This window comes from Macaca mulatta, chromosome 3, assembly GCF_049350105.2.
Source record: "Macaca mulatta isolate MMU2019108-1 chromosome 3, T2T-MMU8v2.0, whole genome shotgun sequence".
Taxonomy (NCBI): domain Eukaryota; kingdom Metazoa; phylum Chordata; class Mammalia; order Primates; family Cercopithecidae; genus Macaca; species Macaca mulatta.
The window spans coordinates 188,060,796-188,080,878 of NC_133408.1; the positions used below are offsets into that span (position 1 = coordinate 188,060,796).

Sequence of the window (20,083 nt, forward strand, 5' to 3'; positions counted from 1 at the left end):
GCATAATGTTAGGAGGTGTCATCAAGATGATTTGAGTCATACACCAAGGTCTCTGTCTTCCCACAGGGGGTCTGCACACCCCCCCCCCCGCCCCCAGCAGCTAGGTTACCCTGTGACAGTCATTCATCTGTGCCCTGGGTGGCCCATAGGATGATTGTACTACTGGGCAGGTATAACTTCAGGAGTGCACACAACAGACATCGCCAGCTGACATGACAACCTACTCACTTCCCAAGATTTGACTAATCATATATAATCATCCCGCAATATCCTCGGGGTAGTGGTTTCAGGACCCCCAAGTATACCGAACCTCATGCACACTCAAATCTGGCAGTCAGCTCTGAGGAACCTGCATCTAGCAAGGGCCGACTTTGCATATGCGCAGCTCCCGCATCCCAAGAATATTGTATTTTTGATCCGCATTTGGTTGAAAAAAAATCCACATGTAAGCGGTGCAGTTCAAACCCGTGTTATTCAAGGGTGAACTACATTTCTGTGAGGGGCTCATCTTCAAATAAAGTCCTTGTTTCTGTACCAGTTACAGCAGAGGCCCTGCTTTGAGAATTTAATGGTCAGAGTAGCCACCCACTTCAAAACTGACCAGTCCTACCCTTGGCAAGTAGACGATGTGACATCAACGGCCACTTACCGCACCAGGCTAATACAGTTATCCTGGTTGTCGTTTCATTTTACTGAAAAAATGTCGTTTCATTTTTATTAAAGTGCTCCCCACACAACTCACCCAGGAATTCACCAGGAACCAAATTTAAACAAATCAAACCCTGAAAACATGCTCAACAAATCAAGATTGCAGAAGAGTTAATAAAGACTAAAATAAGAAAGGCCTCAATCATATTTGTCATGTCTCCATCATTTCTCACAATTATTCTCATTCAAAGTTCTTTATTCCTTTCATTTATTTAATTAAAAACTTAGGCTGGGCACGTTGGCTCACGCCTATAATCCCAGCACTTTGGGAGGCCAAGGTGGGCAGATCATGAGGTCAGGAAGGAGATCAAGACCATCCAGGCTAACACGGTGAAACCCCGTCTCAACTAAAACTACAAAAAATTAGTCAGGCATGGTGGCAGGCACCTGTAGTCCCAGCTACTCAGGAGACTGAGGCAGGAGAATCGCTTGAACCCAGGAGGCAGATGTTGCAGTGAGCCAAGATCGTGCCTGGGCAACAGAGCAAGACTCCATCTCAAAAAAAAACCAAAAAACTTAACCATAACATTATTCAATTTAAGCAGCATCATATTTGTTAATATCTATTTTCAAAAGTGACTCTTCCTAGTTTTATTGTTTTCTTCCTCCCTTTTCCACACATTTGTTTGTTTTTCCTCGTCCTGGAAAGTCATGTTCTAAGTTATCAAAATGTGTTTTTCCTCGAGCTCTTCAGGGAAAACATGCCATATAAAATTAATTAATTCATGCTTATTTTATGTAAATTATTATCACTATCTGTAATGGTTAAAGTTGATTGTTACTAAAGTGATTCTAAATATGAAAGTGTATGAAAACCATGAACTATTCTCATACTACATCTCAAGGACATTTGAAATTTCTAGTAAATATCTAGTAAATTTCAAATTTACCAGAAAACTAGTTCAGATATCATTTTTAATGATTTACAATCATCTTCTGAATTTTCATTTGCAAGTCAAAGTCACAAAACTAAAAGTGCTAAATATTTTCTGACCAGATTCTCTGAAATAATTATATAGTGCTTGAGCCATTGTGCTATAAATATCTTTGAAATCAATGCTATTAAAGAAATGCTATATCAGCTGTGAAATGAGAATTTCTCCTCCTATTCACTGATGTTTATAAAAATTTTATGAATTTATTGATAGAAAATCTGTTTGCTCAGTTTCTTTTTAAACATCTTATGCTTTAAATAATATTCAGTGTTTTTCCAGTAGGTGGAGTATTAGTCTAGAGAAAGTAGATCACTGTGTGAAAGCTAATTTTTTCTTCCTACTATTTTGAAAAATTTTTGATATAAAACATAAATCACCTAATAGGTTCACTAATTATTTTAATTGCATCAATATGGTATGATTTCAATTACTCTAGACCTTAAGAGGCAGATATATTTTACTGATTACATTACCATAATAACAATGGCATAATGACAATAGCAATAAGTACTTATTATACCTCTCATTTTAAAATTGCTTATCAAGCCATTAGTGAAACCTCCTGACATCTCTGAAACAGAAATTACACAACAAAGAAAGATCTGTCTCTTAAATCCTTTCTCTCTCAAGCCTTAAGCGTTTCTGGGAAACAGTGTTCCTTGTGAGTTGAATATTGTTTCAAGGCTGATGCTACCACTTCCAGTCCAAGAATCTGAGACCATCACTACCTCTCCCTGGGATTCTGCTTCCCCTTCTACGTTTGTGAAAAGACGGTGATAAACTACCTCTCTGAGGCCCCTCCCTACCTGAAAATTCCCAACTGAACCTGAAATTGACAATCTTATGGCTGAATGTCGGCAGCCAAGTCTGCAGAGATATTTCGGTACATATGGCAAAGATGGCCCTTGTTACAAGGTCTGGATCTCAAAATTGAAAGTCATAGAATGATGCCTTTCCAGGGCAGGTGGACACTTCCTCCCACCCTCCATCCATCACCAAAATTGGTCGAAGTTGAATAGTGCCCTGAAAACGCACCTTCAAATGGTACCCTTGAGTTGGATCTTAACAATGATTCTGCTCAATGCCCCAGAGACCTGGGAAAATACTATTCCTTAGGGCCATAGTAGCAGAACATCTTCAAAGAAACCTCACAGAGCTGGTTCAACCTCCTCTTTTACAAATGAGGAAACTGAAGTCCAAGAAGGCTTCCTAACTTGATAAACATCTATTTAACATGTGGCAGAGCCAGGACCCATCTCCTGGCCCCATTCTCATTCCCCCAGGCCTCCCCTCCTCTCTTACGCTGGAAGTCTAGAAGCTGGTTTGCAAAGGGTCCCTGAATGACCTTCCATAGAGGACAGTGCCTTACCGAGAAGAGGAAACACATACTGAAACCAGCCACTTTTCTCTATTTGCATTCTCACAGCCAGGTGATTCGGGTTTGGAGAGAGTCCCAGATCCCATGTGCAAGGTGTTTTCTGTACTAGAAAGACTTAGGCACAGTGGATTCACCTGGATCTCTTCTAACTTTGCGGCCAGTTTTCTTTCTTGCTCTTGGACTAGAGAGCCCCCAACGTAGGCTTAGGAAAAGGGGGCTCAGGAGACAAATCTGTGTGCTTTGGCCCTAGGCTAGGCCACCTCTGTCCTTGCCAACATTTAATTAATTAATGAATTATTCAGTCAAAGTCCTCCAACGTGCCTGAGCCCAGCTTGGGACTGGTAATAAAGTGAGTGGTTTACAGAATAATTCCCAGAAGAAGCACAAATTGATTATTGTATTTGGTGAAAGGACAGCAGAAGAGTATTCTGGGCAAAAGATATAGCTGGTCTAAAGCCCTGAGCACACCTGGGAGTGCACAGTGCTTCCCCAGCTGTGAGAGTCAGGTCAGAGCAGTGGGGCAAGGTCTAGGCAAGGGCACTGTGTTCTCGTCTCTCCACTCTACGAAGACGTCCCCTTCCCCTCTGATCTCCCCAGGGCCATTTAATCTCTCCCAAAGAGGCAAAGGCTCCCTGACTTATCCAACTGCAGTTACCTGCAGGATTCAGTTAACTTTCCCTTCATAAAGGCATCTGCCATGAAACACACCAGGCACCTCCAGGACCGGCATGCATCGCTAACCCAGTGACAAAAGCATGGCTGTTGCTCGTTTATTCCAGAGTTCTGTTAGGGGAGAGTGTTTCTTGGCCTCTTTCTTCTTCTTAAGTATCTCTATAAGTCAGCAGGATTTATGAATAGCTCAACCAGAAACAAATAAAGGTAGACAACGTGACCTCTACATGGGTCAGCCTCCCAAATGATGTCCTCTCATCTGCACCCATCGCTGTTCTTGGGATTGGAGGAATGGCCGCAGGGCTTGGCAATGTAGGCTGGGAGGGGGCTGACCCTCACCCTGCTGACCCTCACCCTGGTGGGTTTGTGGCTCTCAGCAATGTGGTCCCAAGAACAAGTTGCACTGAAATCAAGACTCTCAGAGCAGGGACAAGTGTCTCTTGCATAAAAATTCAGAGTCCCAGATTAACGATCAGTCTCCCCATCAATGCGGTCTGTGAGGATGGAGCCAAGCTCACTCACTCAAACCCGACGGCCATAAAACGCTATGAGGGCTTCAGTCCACTGAGTCATTCACAGAGATTCCTCCATCCACAAACAGAAGTTCTAATGGAAGTAAAAGCTAGGAATCCATACCTTAAACACATACACATACACATACACGGACGGATCTACGTACAGATACATACACCAACATGGCTCAGCCAGTGCTGACCCGCTTAACATATGTTAAATGAGCACCTTGCATATCACAGGCCCTTTTCATGTGAATCATAAATTAACTGGAAGTTTTATTAGATGACACTACAGAGAAAAATAGCTGAAAGCCCAGAGGTGAGGTGTTAGCCACAGGGCTCTGACAACCAGGTGTACTTCCACTCCACCTGCTGAGCCCCACTGATCAGTGTTTAACCAGCGTGTGTTACGCCAGGCTGTTGGGGCAGGAGTGGTAACTGAGGCAGCGTCCTAGAACCCACAGGATTACAGTCTCACCAAGGGAGGATCGGGAACAGAGCTGCAACCCTGGACTAATGGGAGAGCCACACCTAACCCTACTTCTTTCTCTCCCACACATTTACATTTGCTCCATGTCCTCTCCACTGTCAGGAAAAAAGTGATTCTAGGGTTAGGAAGAGGCAGAAAACATTTAGATGAACATATCCTTGATACTGGGCTCAAGGCCTGCTCTTTTGTATTTTCAATTGCAAATGACCCTAGGCTTGTGCATACCCTTCATAGAATGGAGATTCTGGTGGGGAAGAAGATATGGTTTCCACTCTTCAAACCCTCTCTTCTTTGAAGTCTGTGGGAATTTCTGGTTTAGAAGGACGGGTAGACACAGATAAGGGGTGCAAGTTGAGTTGATAATTGTTTCTCCTACCTAAAGTCTGTCTGCATCAGCCTCTTCTTATCTTCAGCCTTGGGCTTCAACTTGGAGTAAAGAAAACATTCATCAGATATGTTCTAGGCTGGGCGTGGTGGCCTACAATACCAGGATGTTGGGAGGTTGAGGGGGCAGGATCACTTGAGCCCAGGAATTTGAGACAAGCCTGGACAACATAGTGAGACCCCATCTCTACTAAAAGTAATTTTAAAAATTAGCCAGGCAGCCAGGTGCAGTGGCTCACACCTGTAATCCCAGCACTTTGGGAGGCTGAGGCAGGCAGATCACAAGCTCAGGAGTTCAAGACCAGCCTGGCCAACATGGTGAAACCCTATCTCTACGAAAAATACAAAAATTATCTGGGCATGGTGGCATGTGCCTATAATCCCAGCTACTTGGGAGACTGAGGCAGGAGAACTGCTTGAACCGGGACCTGGGAGGCAGAGGTTGCAGTGAGCTGAGATCGCACCATTGCACTCCAGCTTGAGCAACAAGAGCAAAACTCCGTCTCAAAAAAAACAACAAAAAAAAATCCAGGCATGGTGGTATGCACCTGTGGTCCCAGCTACTCAGGAGGCTAAGGTGGAAGGATCACTTGAACCTGAGACGTGGAGTCTGCAGTGAGTTGTGACCACGCCACTGCACTCTAGCCTGGCTGACAGAACGAGACCCTGTCTCAAAAAAAAAAAAGAAAGAAAGAAACTCCTTAGTCATACACCTAAAGCCCATCTCTCTATAATCACTTTATTGGTAACAAAATGATATTTTGAAGAAAAAAGATGATATATTCTAAATTCAATATCGCTGAGCTAATTCCAAGTATTCCCCAAAATTAAGGATTAGGAAAAACGCAAGAAATCCTCGGCCTTTGTCTGGGCCACGGAAAAAGCAGGGTCGGCCTTGAAATCGTGTCCTTCATCTCGGGAGGAGGCCCCACCCCTCCACTGGTCCAGGAAAACCCACGCGGTTTAGGTATTTCTTCTTTAGCTTTTCCACTGCATCCCCAAAGCGTAAGTGGCTGATTAAATCCCTTCAAACTCTGCCAATGCAAACTGTGGCTTAAAAATGGAAATGAATGGAAATTGCAAAATAATACCTGAATAGACATTAAAGCTTTCAGCTCCACGTGTAAGACACAAGGTCCTGCCTGAATCAGTATGCTTCTAATGGCTTAATGGTAAATGTTGAACAAATTAGTGTTCCCTCAAGGTTGTCCTGGGGCACATGGAGTCACAGTCTTTAATTTTAATGAGCCTCTATTACACAATCTCTTATCGCCTCTTAACTGCCAGTGAAATGACCACCAGCTAAATGTACAGCAAAATACAATTCTACAAAATAGCTCACTTGGACCCCAAAGAAATTACCTTGAAATTATTACACTTAACCGTGGCAAATGCACCAGGGTTCATTTGAAAAGAGGTGGCCACCTGGCAATACGAGTGAAATTATATAATATGTCATTTCCTTAGGCTTTTCAGGTTGAGCTTTTCTCGCTATATCTGATTTAATGCATTTTCTCTTTTAAATGTAAATACTTTAAATGTAGCTGATCCTCTCCCTCTCCTAATTGAGGTGACTGGGCTAGTACAGGAGGCTGTGGCCTGCAGCTCACCGTGTTGTCTCTGGAGTCACAGTGTCAGCCTCGGTACTTACTCTGTGACTGGACACTTTTTTTTCTTTTTTTTTTTTTTTTTTTTGAGATGGAGTCTCGCTCTGTCGCCCAAGCTGGATCTTGGCTCACTGCAAGCTCCTCCTCCTGGGTTCACGCCATTCTCCTGCCTCAGGCTCCCAAGTAGCTGGCATTACAGGCGCCTGCCACCACGCCCAGCTAATTTTTTGTATTTTTTAGTAGAGACAGGGTTTCACCATATAGCCAGGATGGTCTCGAACTCCTGACCTCATGATCCACCCACCTCGGCCTCCCAAAGTGCTGGGACTACAGGCGTGAGCCACCACGCCCGGCCATGACTGGACACTTCATAATATCAAAGATGCAAGATCATACCTATCTAATATCTATTCCATAAGATAATATATATTAAAAGCCCAGCACGAAGCCTTGTACACAGCAGTTGCTCAATACATATTTCCTCCTTTTTCCTGCTACTGAATCCCACCAGCCAAGACCAGAACTGTATCTGCAGTCGGACAAAGTTGGGTTTATCCCTTGTTGCAGCGAGGGCTTACCAGTCTGAGTCAAACAGGAGCTGGAAACCATAGTCGGTTAAAATGGGGCGATAAACAGAAGCATTAACTATGGCCAACAGCAACTCTAAGATGTAAGGAAACCCCTGTAGAGTTTCCTAGAGGCCCCCTGGGGCTGAGGGAGCCCGTTCAGGAAGGGACACCCTCAGTGGGTGTCTGACCGTAGTGGAGGCAGAGCTGCTCCTGTCGCCTCTGCCAGTCTCCAGCTGGGCCTGAGAGTTAAGTTCAGATAGGAGAGATTAACGGAGGAAACGCAAGCCGATGTTTACAGGCACGTGAGGGCCTTCGCAGGAACACCAAGATCCAAAAGCAGCCAGGCCTAAGGGCTTATGCAATGGTTGAACAAAAAGTACTAATTGTGAAAAAGTAACTAAATATATGGAGAGGCTAAAGACAACGGTTATTTTAACAAGAGCTTTTTAACTGTCAAAACACTTTTTGTTTGTACCGATTTCTCTTGGCCTCAACTCCCCGCCTCCGGAGAGAAGAATGTTCTGTTCTTCCTCGTAGAGGGAGGGCATCTTTCATAGGAAAGTTCCATCTCCTGCTTTCAGGAAGAAAAGGCGAGGTCGGAGTGTCCTTTGTGCATCTGTTGTTTTTCTTTCTTTCTTTCTTTCTTTCTTTGTTTTTGTTTTTTTGAGACGGGGTCTCACTCTCTCACCCAGGCAGGAATGCAGTGGCGCCATCTCGGCTCACTGCAAGCTCTGCCTCCCGGGTTGAAGCCATTCTCCTGCCTCAGCCCCCCAAGTAGCTGGGACCACAGGTGTGTGCCACCATACCCGGCTAATTTTTGTATTTTAGTAGAGATGGGGTTTCACCATGTTGGCCAAGCTGGTCTCAAACTCCTGACCTCAGGTGATCCACCCACTTTGGCCTCCCAAAGTGCTGGGATTATAGGCGTAAACCACTGTACCTGGCCGCATCTGTTGTTTTTTTAAGTGCATTTAGCTCAAAATTGTCCCTATCCCAAGCCAGCATATCTGGAGATGGCACGTTCTGAAGCCCTTCAGGACCTTGCTGGAGAAGGTGTTTCTGCCTGGCAGAGAGCAGAGGCTCCTCCTGCTTGGCCAAGCTGGAGCTGGTCTGGATTGGCTGGGGGAGCAACAGGCTGGCTGCCCTCTGGAGTGCAGGTGGGGGAGCAGGCAATGGCAACGGCGGTGGGGGTGTGAGTGAGGGGCTACCAGGGCGGCTCAGACACACGTCCAGAGGTCTGTGGACAGGTTGCCACGGCTGAGACGAGAGGGTCACAGAGGGATCTCTTGCAGGCCTGTGACTCGGACGGGCTTCACCTCATGTCCTCGCACCCTGGGCAGAGCCTCTGCTCTTCCCCTCCTCGAGCCTGTGCTGGAAATTGCAGTAAGCCCCTTCCTCTTGCAGTGTCCCTCCAGAGCACGCTACTGAGAAAGCTTGACGTTGTGCTCACTTTAACAGCAAAAGGCTTTAAGGAATTCCATTGTTTATCATAGAGCTTATATTGAAGCGTGCATTGGGAGCCAGGAAGCAACAAGTTGGTAATTGACGCAAAGAGACCCGTATACCTTAGAGAATGACGGGGTGGCTCTAAGAGTCAGGAAGGGTTTATTTTAGGAATCAGGCTTATGGTGAGGAGGGTTCAAGGAAGCAGGTGTCTCTTATCAATTGGGTGCGCTCAGAAAAGCAGGGCTAATTCAGTTATTGGGCCCCTTAATGCATTTCATCTGGGAGGCAGGAAGAACGGAGAACGCTAACGCTGTTACTGAAGAAATTGCAGGGAGAAACAGATGTTTTGGTTTGGGGTTGTACAAGGTCTTTTTTTTTTTTTTCCATAAATTTCTTGTATTAGTTTCCCAGTGTTGCTGTAACAAATCGCCACAAACTTAAGGACTTAAAGCAACATGCATTTACTATCTCACAGTTCCAGAGGCCAGAAGGGCAGGCAGCGCAAACAGCTGAAGTCAATGAGAAAGGCTGGTGCCTTCTGCAGGCTCTGAGAGGAGCATCTGTTTCCTTGCCTTTTTCAGCTTCTAAGAGTCTCCTGCGTTCCTCGGCCCCTTCCTCACATCACGCCAACTTCTGCTTCCGTTGTCACATCTTCTCTCCACTGTGACCCTCTTGCCTCCCTCCTATAAAGACCCTTGTGGGACCTGACCATGTGGCACAAGAGCATTCTGCAATTTTGTCTGAATGTGGAGATATGGTGGGCGGAATAATGCCTCCAAAAGATAACGTCCTAATTCTCAGGACCTGAGAGCGCGTCACTTTCCCTGGCAAGAGGGGCTTTGCAGATGTGATCAATATAACAGGGGAATTCTGGATTCCCTGGGCGGGTCTCAGGTCCTGGAGAGCCCTGATCCGATGTGGCTGTTCTGAATTATATTCGGCTGGGGGACAGCACCACCTGGTGGTAACACTCGGCAAAGCAGCCGCCGTCAGCGGCAGAGCCGCTTTTCCTTTAGGGTCCTCTTCACTTTACCCACCTACCCCACCGTCCCACCCATCCCTTCCGGCCACACCCCGCCGTCTTAGGCACGAGGCAGGCAGGAGCAGGCGAGAGAAGACGTAAGGACGCCTCGCTCGTGGTAAGATCGGAGGCTGATCGGAGAATGCTTTCCTCCATCCCTCCTTTATTAGAGAATTTCCTCAGGCACTGCAGCTTCATCTTTGTGAATGTTCAAGGCTTTCCGGATATCCTCGTCACTTCTCATATTTTCCTAACTGAGCAGGTAATTTGGATTAGAACTGTACATCATGACCCATTTAGGTTCCTGTTCACTGTTTTGAAATTAATGACTTCATCAATGAGTTAAGGCTAGGAGTGTTCATTATGTTTTTTAGAAAAGTCAAAACCAAGCGGGATCACACATACGCAAGATGACAGAATCAACAATCAAAAACCTCTAAGTAGGCTATTGTTGTGTTACAAAACAAAAGCTATAAAAGTGGCCGGGCGTGGTGGCTCACACCTGTAATCCCAACACTTTGGGAGTCCGAGGCGGGCGGAACACGAGGTCAGGAGTTCGAGACCATCCTGGCTAACATTGTGAAACCCCGTCTCTACTAAAAATACAAAAATTAGCCAGGCGTAGTGGCGGCGCCTGTAGTCCCAGCTGCTCGGGAGGCTGAGGTAGGAGAACGGCGGGAACCCGGGAGGCGGAGCTTGCAGTGAGCTGAGATCCGGCCACTGCACTCCAGCCCGGGCACCAGAGCGAGAATCCGTCTCAAAAAAATAAAAAATAAAATAAAACGAAAGAAAGGTTTACATAAATAAATGTAAAATTTAGCATTTTGGTTCAAGCCATCAACCACGCAGACATAGGAAGAGAATACACTTATAGAGATCAACCAGGAATTTTATTTTACTATAGCTCAGCAAAGATAATATACAATGGCTGCCAAAAAGCCAAGTCCGTCTGGTCTGGACCCGCAGAAACAATTCAGGGAAAGGAAGGTACCTCCACTGTGTGGGTCACACCACACCTGAGGACGGATTTCCCTTTGGTGCTCACGACTTTAAGAGCTGCATTAACAACTGTTAATGCCAATTATCGAGATCCCACCATGTATCCAGCACTGTATTGGGCCTGAGGACACAGAAATATAAAAACCCAAACATGGAAATTTAACAGATCTTTTAAACTGTGTATCCATAGAATGAAATACTAGTCATCCATGACAAATGATTTTTGTTGTATATTTATTGAGACAGAAGACATTCATAATAGATCGTCAAGTTAAAAAATATACAAAACATAATATGTGTTAGTTGGGTTCCATCCTTTTTTTACTTAAAAAGTTGAAAGAATATACATTAAAAGTTAACATTGATTATCAGTTGGCAGTTTTTTTCTTCAAATCTGTATTATTTTTTCTATAATGAACATATATTACTTGTATCCATTTTTAAAGTTAAGAAAATAGAATTTTGTTGTATATTTATTGACACAGAAAGACATTCATAATATATCGTCAAGTTAAAAAATATACAAAACAATGTGTTACTTGGGTTCTATCCCCTTTTTATGTGAAAAGTTGAAAGAAAATACATTAGAAATTAACATTTATTATCAGCAGTCAGTTTTTTCCGCAAATCTATATTTTTTGTAATGAACATATATTATTTGTATCCATTTTTAAAGTTCTTTAAGAAAATAGAACTTTGTTACAAATTTAGTGTTTTTTTGTTTGTTTGTTTGTTTGTTTTGTTTTTGAGACGGAGTCTCGCTCTGTCTCCAGGCTGGAGTGCAGTGGTACAATCTCGGCTCACTGGAACCTCCACCTCCTGGGTTCAAGCCATTCTCATGCCGCAGTCTCCTGAGTAGATGGAACTATAGGACAGCGCCACCACACCCAGCTAATTTTTGTATTTTTAGTAGAGACGGGGTTTCACCATATTGGCCAGGATGGTCTCGATCTCTTGACCTCATGATCCACCCACCTCAGCCTCCCAAAGTGCTGGGATTACAGGCGTGAGCCACTGCCCAGATCACAAATTTAGTTTTTAAATTGTTAGAAGTATTAGGGGGAGATCACCACCCCCTAAGGCATTGCCAGGTAGGCTATTAACAATGGCATTTTGCATTTAACCGCTTAAAAGAAAGTGAATAGAAGCGCGGTGGCAGTTACCCATGTGGGCCATCAGATGGCACCAAAGCAGCTAGCTAATATTTAAGAGCAGAAACTGAAGAGCTTTTGCTCCAAAGAAACAACTATATGAGATTTTAAATATTTCAGATTATCTGGACGGAATAAGTGTTTTTGTTTGCTTTGAGACAGGGTCTCACTCTGTCACGTAGGCTGGAGCACAGTGGCATGACCACAGCTCACTGCAGCCTTCACCTCCTGGCCTCAAGCTATATCCTCCCACCTCTGCCTCTCGAGTAGCTGGGACTACCGGTGCACACCACCACACCCGGCTACTTCTTAAAATTGTTGGTAGAGATGAGGGTCTCACTATATTGTCCAGGCTGATCTTGTACCCCTGGACTCGAGAGATCCACCTGCTTCAGCCTCCCAAAGTGCTGGGATTACAAGCATGAGCCACCACACCTGGTTTGTTTCATTAATGATGCATTTGATGTTATAGAAAACTTTTCAAAATGATAGCCAAGCATGCAAATGTTTGCTTTAATAGTTTTTGGGGGTGGGGGTGACTTGGATTTTTGTGGCAATACTACTCATGCACAAAAACCTACTGTACCAGTTCTGTGGGCCAAAAAATCTAAAATATTCTTGAGATGTGATGACCCTTTGACTCTTAACCCTGACTGTGCAATGATCTCTAAGTTTCTAGGAAGCAGTTTCAAGATTCTGCTTCAGACAGTCAATAATGAATGATTATTCATTGTAGTAGCTGGTTCTCAATGTGGTGATGAGATTGGATCACTTGCCTGCCCTCTTTCTTCCCTGCCGCTGTCTCCTTCCTCCCAAGAGCACGGCTAGCTTCCAGCGTCTTTGCTCATCTGAAGGACAGTTTTTTGCCTAATCAGGCTGAGTTTGAGCAAGGACTCAGGAGCGTATCTGCTTCTGAGTCTGTGCTGCTGCCTTCAACAAGTTACTGCTTGTTCTGTCTCCTTCCTCTACACAATTGACGTGGTCCCCTTGGGAATGCCCATGTCGGAGAGCAATGCTGTGTTTTCTTATAAGCCACAGCTCTTGTCACGCTGACCTCAGCACGTATTAATCTCACTTCAGAAAAAGGAATTCTTACAAAAGAAAGTTTTCCACAGGTGGGCACAAAAAAGGCCCAGAAGGCTCTAAGAGCTTACGGTTGGAGAAACACACCTAGGCCATATGGGTGGTAAAAAGACAGCTGAAAATATGAGGCAGGAAAAGTCACTTGGGACACAAAGGACAAGGCCAACGATTCTGACACCACCATTGGCACTTTGTCCACGGGCAGCAGAATCAGAAATGTGCGTCGCTCCCATGGTCACTGTCTGTGCACTGTTCCCAACAGCTGCATTTCTCTCTCTCTGCTGCCAACTCACCCAACCACCCCTGCCTGTGGCAGGAGAAATCATTCTCATTGGGATAAGTGAGAAAACCATGACTGTTTACCCTACTTGACCCTCAGCATTTGAGTGTGTGTGTGTGTGTGTGTGTGTGTGTGTGTGATTATATCACAAAATAAAATGCTTCAGCAAAACTTCATTGCTGTAGTTGTGGCATATTCTATATCAGAGACACTGGAGATTGGGTCAAGCAGACTTTACTCCATTAAAATGAGCCTGGATCTTAATCCTGTAGGTAAATCATCCACAGAAAATGTACATCACCTGGAAAGCTGTTCATAAGGATCTTCACTTACCATGCTCGGATTTTTTCAAAGAACCCCAGCAAAGGAAGAGATGGGTTTCCCTTTTCTCGGGCTGGTGTTTTAGAGTCAGGGCTGATGAAATAAGATATCAGAAAACCAGGGTTCAAAGAGTGACGTCATCCCCACAGGGAAGATTTGGTTCCACACAGGGTAGTGACGTCCTTCTAAAAGTGTCTCTTGTTTTCTTCCTGCAGCTCGATCATTATCCGTCTGTGAGTTACCATCTGCCAAGTTCATCCGACACCCTCTTCAATTCTCCCAAGTCGCTCTTTCTGGGAAAAGTTATAGGTAAGAATGTGGTTCATTCGGTATAAATGTGTGTGAAGAATACATTTGTTTGGGTAACATGAATTTGGATTTTAAAACTATCAGGTAAATTTCTCTCACTGGGGCCAGTCGTGAATATCTTCTCTGTACAGGAAAGTTACATGGTTGTTCTCGGTGTTGCACAAGAGAAGCGTCAGCAAATCATCTTTGGGGGAAATTGCTCATGTAACTCATTCTAAAGTTAATTCGCCTTTGAAATGCGTTGTGGTTAGGCTGGGCATGGTGGGTCACGCCTGTAATCCCAGCACTTTGGGAGGGTAAGGCGGGTGGATCACTTGAGGTCAGGAGTTCGAGACCAGCCTGGCCAACATGGCAAAACCCTATCTCTACTGAAAATACAAAACTTAGCCGTGCATGGTGGCGGGCACTTGTAATCCCAGCTACTTAGGAGACTGAGGCAGGAGAATTGCTTGAACCGCGGAGGTGGAGGTTGTAGTGAGTCAAGATCACGCTACTGAACTCTAGCCTGGGCAACAGAGCAAGACTCCATCTCAAAAAAAAATTAAAAACTTGGCCGGGCACGGTGGCTCAAGCCTGTAATCCCAGCACTTTGGGAGGCCGAGACGGGCGGATCACGAGGTCAGGAGATCGAGACCATCCTGGCTAACACGGTGAAACCCCGTCTCTACTAAAAAAAGTACAAAAAACTAGCCAGGCGAGGTGGTGGGCGCCTGTAGTCCCAGCTACTCAGGAGGCTGAGGCAGGAGAATGGTGTGAACCCGGGAGGCGGAGCTTGCAGTGAGCTGAGATCCGGCCACTGCACTCCAGCCTGGGCGACAGAGCGAGACTCCGTCTCAAAAAAAAATAAAATAAAATAATAAAAAACTTGTGATTGGTCATGGGGGCTTCTAAATCAACAATGGTAATGGAACCAGTGTTGTTTGGCACGTGGCATAAACTACAACCCAAGCAAAGGCAAGTCTGCTCCAGGCTTCTGTATGTAGAATTTGGTTTATTACAAACCTCTACCTACTAGCAATATGTAACTTAACGCTTCTTTTTTCAAAGCATATCAACATGATTCTATCTTCCTCTCGTAAGAAAGTGCCTTGATATTATATGCAGATGAGAAGGCCAATAAGGAACGTAACAGTGTGACAGAACACCATTCCCCCCGTGCGATTGTGAATTCCAGAGTCTCCTTGTCCTTCTCTTCACTAGAGGAGATTAGCACTGTGCAAAGCTAAAAGTGTACCATGAGCCACAGATACGTGAAGGTTACACCCTAAATTTTTAAACTATCGATATGATTGGTGACGTATTTTTATATATTTAATGTGAAGTCAATGCATTTTGTTAATATGAGGCTGTGTACTGTGAACTGCAATGAAAACAGTAAGATGGTGGTGATGTACAGGTGGGAGGGAGGTCACTCGGCAGCCAGTGTGTAGAAGTGATCAGAATAGCATTAATGGTAAAAATGCTCACTTAAAAACATGGGGCAGGGGTCACAAAATGAGGAGTGAGCAGGAGACTGAACCTGTAATAAAAATAATAGACTGGGCGTGGTGGCTCACGCCTGTAATCCCAGCACTTTGGGAGGTGGAGGCGGGCGCATCACAAGGTCAGGAGATCGAGACCATCCTGGCTAACGTGGTGAAACCCCATCTCTACTAAAAATACAAAAAATTAGCCAGGCGTGGGGGCGGGCACCTGTAGTCCCAGCTACTTGGGAGGCTGAGGCAGGAAAATGGCTTGAACTCAGGAGGCAGAGGTTGCAATGAGCCGAGATCATGCCACTGCACCCCAGCCTGGGTGACAGAGCGAGACTCTGTCTCAATAATAATAATAATAATAATAATAATAATGTTGTGCACTTATATGAGATTTACTGTAGGCCAGGCTCCATTTTAAGCACTTTATAGATATTAGCCCATTCAATCTTCATCACAATTGTATGAGGTAGTTGAGATTATGATCTCCACTTGTTAGATGAGAAAACAGAACCATGAAGAGATTAAACAACCTGGCCACCTGGCTAATCAGTGGCAGAATGAAAATTTGAACTCTGGCAATCAGATACCAAGGGAGCTCTTCCCTGTGCTGTGATCCCTGTGGCAGTTAATCTAGAATGCAAAGAGAAAGACAGAGAGGACTACTTGGGCAGGTGGTAAGTGCTGAGGTTGACCAGTTGAGGGATAAAGTCTATATCTTGTGCCAGAAAGTGGTCAAGAGCAAAAAGGATTCCTGGGTTTAGAATCAGAAACACGCCAGTCCGGTTGGTGACAGAGGCTTCCAGAAGACGGGGAAAGCAGGCGTGTGCATGAAGCCCAAGACCACACACTCGGTGAACAAGACAGTGGGGAGTGGCGAGTGATAAATCAAAGGGTGGAAGTGGAAAACAAATGAAGGCTAAGATATATTGATCATTGGACCTTAGATATTGTACAATATGAAAGATAATTAAACAGCTTCTGCTTAATCCTTTGCATCCTGAAAACAGCACTCAGGCACAGTCAGCTTTGGATTACCTTACCCTGATGTCTTTATCCAAATTTTCTCCAACGTTTTCTGTAGTTGCTGGATTTTTACAGATCTTATCACCACTTTTATTGTCTGTGAACCAGAAGAGACTTTGTGACATTACATGTTACATGTGTAAACATAAGAAACTAATGTCACAACAATCGAATGAAATGAGATCCCTCATTATGAACCTCATTTTGTGGATGAGAAAACTGAAGCAGAAGAAGGTCAGTTTGACAAAAGTTAATCAACTAATATTGGCAAAGTAGAGTTTGGAAGTGAGGTCTCTCTGAAGAGAGTCCAGACTCTTAAGTACATCAGACAAACAAAATTCATGGTCCAGCTCCAGCAGAGGGATGTATTTGAAAGTTGAGTGATGCCATCAGTTAGCAACGAAAAGTGGCTGTTTAGTGGAGTAGGGCCTTGGTATTCATAAGTCATGCATCTGAGATTTTGGTGAGTACCTGCTTTCCACCAGAGGTGCTCCCACGGTTCAGTCAAGAATGCTTTAAAATGTGAAGTGCTCCTTCAGAACCATATGATTCCATCAAAACAAACTCTACGCTATGATACAGTGATGTTCCTAAAGATACTGCACTGTGATATTCCTAAAGTAACATCAGCTATAAACATACCTGGAAAAAAATAGACTTTTTATTACTTTGTGGAACCTACAAAGTCAAATTTTGATGGGAATGTTGGATGATTTCGAGGTTCTGTCACTGAGTAATAGTCTCTGGTTCGTCTGTTTTTCAGGTCGTGTAACTAGATTCACATTTCAGCACAATTCCAATATACTGTATGAGGCATGGACCTTCAGGGTCATGAACAAATAACATCATAAAGACCACATTTTCTACAGCTAAGAATGTACTGTGACATCAATCTGTGCAAAGCTAAAAGTGTACCATGAGCCTCAGGTACATGAAGGTTACACCGGGAATCTTTTGTACGCGCAAGGAAAATGTTGCTGCATACACAAACTAGGTAACTGTGCATGTGGCAGCGAGTTACAGAAAGTACACATAAACACCGGTAAGGAGGTCCACAATTCCAAGATGGAAATGGTGTCAGGCATGTGAGTAGTTAGGGCTCCAGTCATGGGTCCTTGGTCTCATCCCTATAAGCCATGACCTCCTTGCAGACCAAGATAGCATCTCCAATTCCACTGTATACTAACAAGGAGCAAGTGCTCAGTAAATATTTGTTGAATTAATAAAGAGTAAAAGGGGAACAAAACAGAAAGAATATCATTGTAGGCCGGGCGCGGTGACTCACGCCTGTAATCCCAGCACTTTGGGAGGCTGAGGCAGGCGGATCACGAGGTCAGGAGATCGAGACCATCCTGGCTAACATGGTGAAACCCCGTCTCTACTAAAAATACAAAAAAATTAACTGGGCGTGGTGGCGGGCACCTGTAGTCCCAGCTACTCAGGAGACTGAGGCAGGAGAATGGCATGAACCCGGAGGCAGAGCTTGCAGTGAGCCGAGACTGCACCACTGCACTCCAGCCTAGGCAACAGAGCGAGATTCCGTCTCAAAAAAATGAAATGAAATGAAATATAAAAAAAGAATATCAGAATATCATTGTAGACATATACTGCAGGGTGAAAGGATATGGATGATCATCCTAACAGAATCGGTAAGATTAGCACAGAGGTGAGAGCTACAATCCTCACATGTCTCATAGGCTAAAAGTAGGCACCTGACAATCATGGAGTAGAAAGAATGTGGACTATAGAATCAGGTAGAGCTGGTTAGACTGAAATCCAGTTCTACCTCTGTTAGCATTGAAATCTTGACCATGTTGCTTTCTTAGTTGAACCTCTCAGAGCCTGGGTTCTCCCAGTGGCAAGACGGGGAACACAAATGCCTACTTGCAGGTTGTTAGCTCCCTGAGGGCAGAGATTGTTGGGCAAAGACTGTTTTTTTTTTTTTTTGAAACTAATCTATTTGCAGCAAACTGATCAGTGGCTAGTATACAGAAAGGGCTCAAAAAATACTTGTGGAGTAATTGGACTACTCTTTTAATATTAAGCTGATAACGTCTTAAGACGTATACAACACAATGCCTAATACATAAACAATTACCATTTTTTATGCTGGCTACATGCCAGTTATTATGTTATATGCTGTAAGTACAGTACTGTGTGCGTTTCTCACACCACCACAGATCATTGTTACCCTCGTTGTATAGAAGAAGGAACTAAAGCTCAAAATGATTAAGTTTTTTTCTTAAAGTAGGGTTTCCCAACAACAGAACTATTGATATTTTGGGTCAGAAAATTCTTTATTATGGGGCTGTCTTATGCATTTTAGAATGTTTAGCATCTTCCCTGACCTTTACCCACTAGATAGAATTAGTACCCCAAGTTGTGACTACCAAAAATGTCTTCCAACATTGCTACATGTCCCCCAGGAGGAAAAAATTACCACGCAGTTGAAAACCACTGGCTTCAAGCCACTCAGCTGGTCAGTGCTGACGCTGAGATTTGAAAAGCGTGATTTGTGAACCCAAGACCTATGCTTTGCTTCCTGATAACACCTGCATCTTCCAAAATGGTGAGGAAGAAGGACAAGGTCCTTGCTACTCTGAAACTAAAATTCTGTTAATAAAATTGAAGGAGTCACCGTGAAGACCCCAAAAAGACATGTAGGTGCTTGAGAAACTAATCATTGGCCACCCCTTCAAGCCAACATTCCTTTGATATTTGATCATTTCATAGGGGCAGGACTGAGGAGGAAGGTGCTTAAATGTCTCTTTGAAAACAACATATACTGCAGCGAAGGACAACCCATTTGTATTCCCCAGCTGTGTAAAAATCCATCTATGCAGACATACAGTATTGAACTTGCAACTGATACGTACTCCGGCCAGGTTTTGAAACCCCCTGGAGTTTCATGCTCCAAAGTTGTTGCTTTACTTTTCTAGGATCAGTTTCTGCTACTCAGAAACTGCTACTCTGAAACTGACTATATAAAAGAAGGAGAAGATGGCTCTAAATACCTAAGATGACTTCACACTGAGCTCTTTGATGAGCACTGCTCAAAAAGGGACACATAAAAAGGATGAAAGAAAGGCTACCTAATCAAGGACAAGAGTGATCTTTATAAAGGGGATGGAGGATATGTATTCAAGAAATAGTAGTGTGATCACTGCCAACCAACAGCAAACTTTTAGAATGGATTCTTACATAATTCTGAATGCTTCTAGAAGGAATTCAGAATCATTAGCAATCAGCAAAGGTTCACAAAGGAGAAATCTCACTAGGCCTAGTTATGTCCATCTTTTATCCCTCATATCCATCCAACTTTTACCGGCCGAGTGATGTCATAGACTTTATCTTTCAGCAACACATTTAATAATCTCTCAAGAAATCTTCAAGAAAGAAACTGAAAGTGGGGTGTTCTGTTTGCTCATGTTGTTTTCAACATCTCTTTTAATGCCTTGGAAAAAGACACAAATAGCATGTTTAATAAGTTTGCAAATGTCACGAAGCTGAGAGGGATGGTTTAATATGATGGATTATAAAAAGCATTTCAAAGCCATCTTGACAGGCTAGAAAGATGGGATAAAAATAATAAGATGAAATGTAATAGAAATAAACTTAATTGCTGCACTTAGATCAAAAAATATATACAATCACTTAAGTTGAAGTTGGGAGACCCCCGGCATCATGAAAAAACTTAGGAAATTGGTTTGATGGAAA

At 43.9% G+C, this 20,083-nt stretch overlaps 1 protein-coding gene across 1 annotated transcript in view; it reads left to right on the forward strand.

Annotated features, from left to right (window-relative positions):
* Positions 1-20,083, forward strand: part of CNTNAP2 (contactin associated protein 2) — a 2,249,322-nt gene that overhangs the window by 2,087,534 nt on the left and 141,705 nt on the right. The window contains exon 21 of the mRNA XM_001094652.5: positions 13,775-13,868. Within this exon, the coding sequence (XP_001094652.1) occupies positions 13,775-13,868 (94 nt within the window). The remainder of the gene's footprint in view (positions 1-13,774; positions 13,869-20,083) is intronic.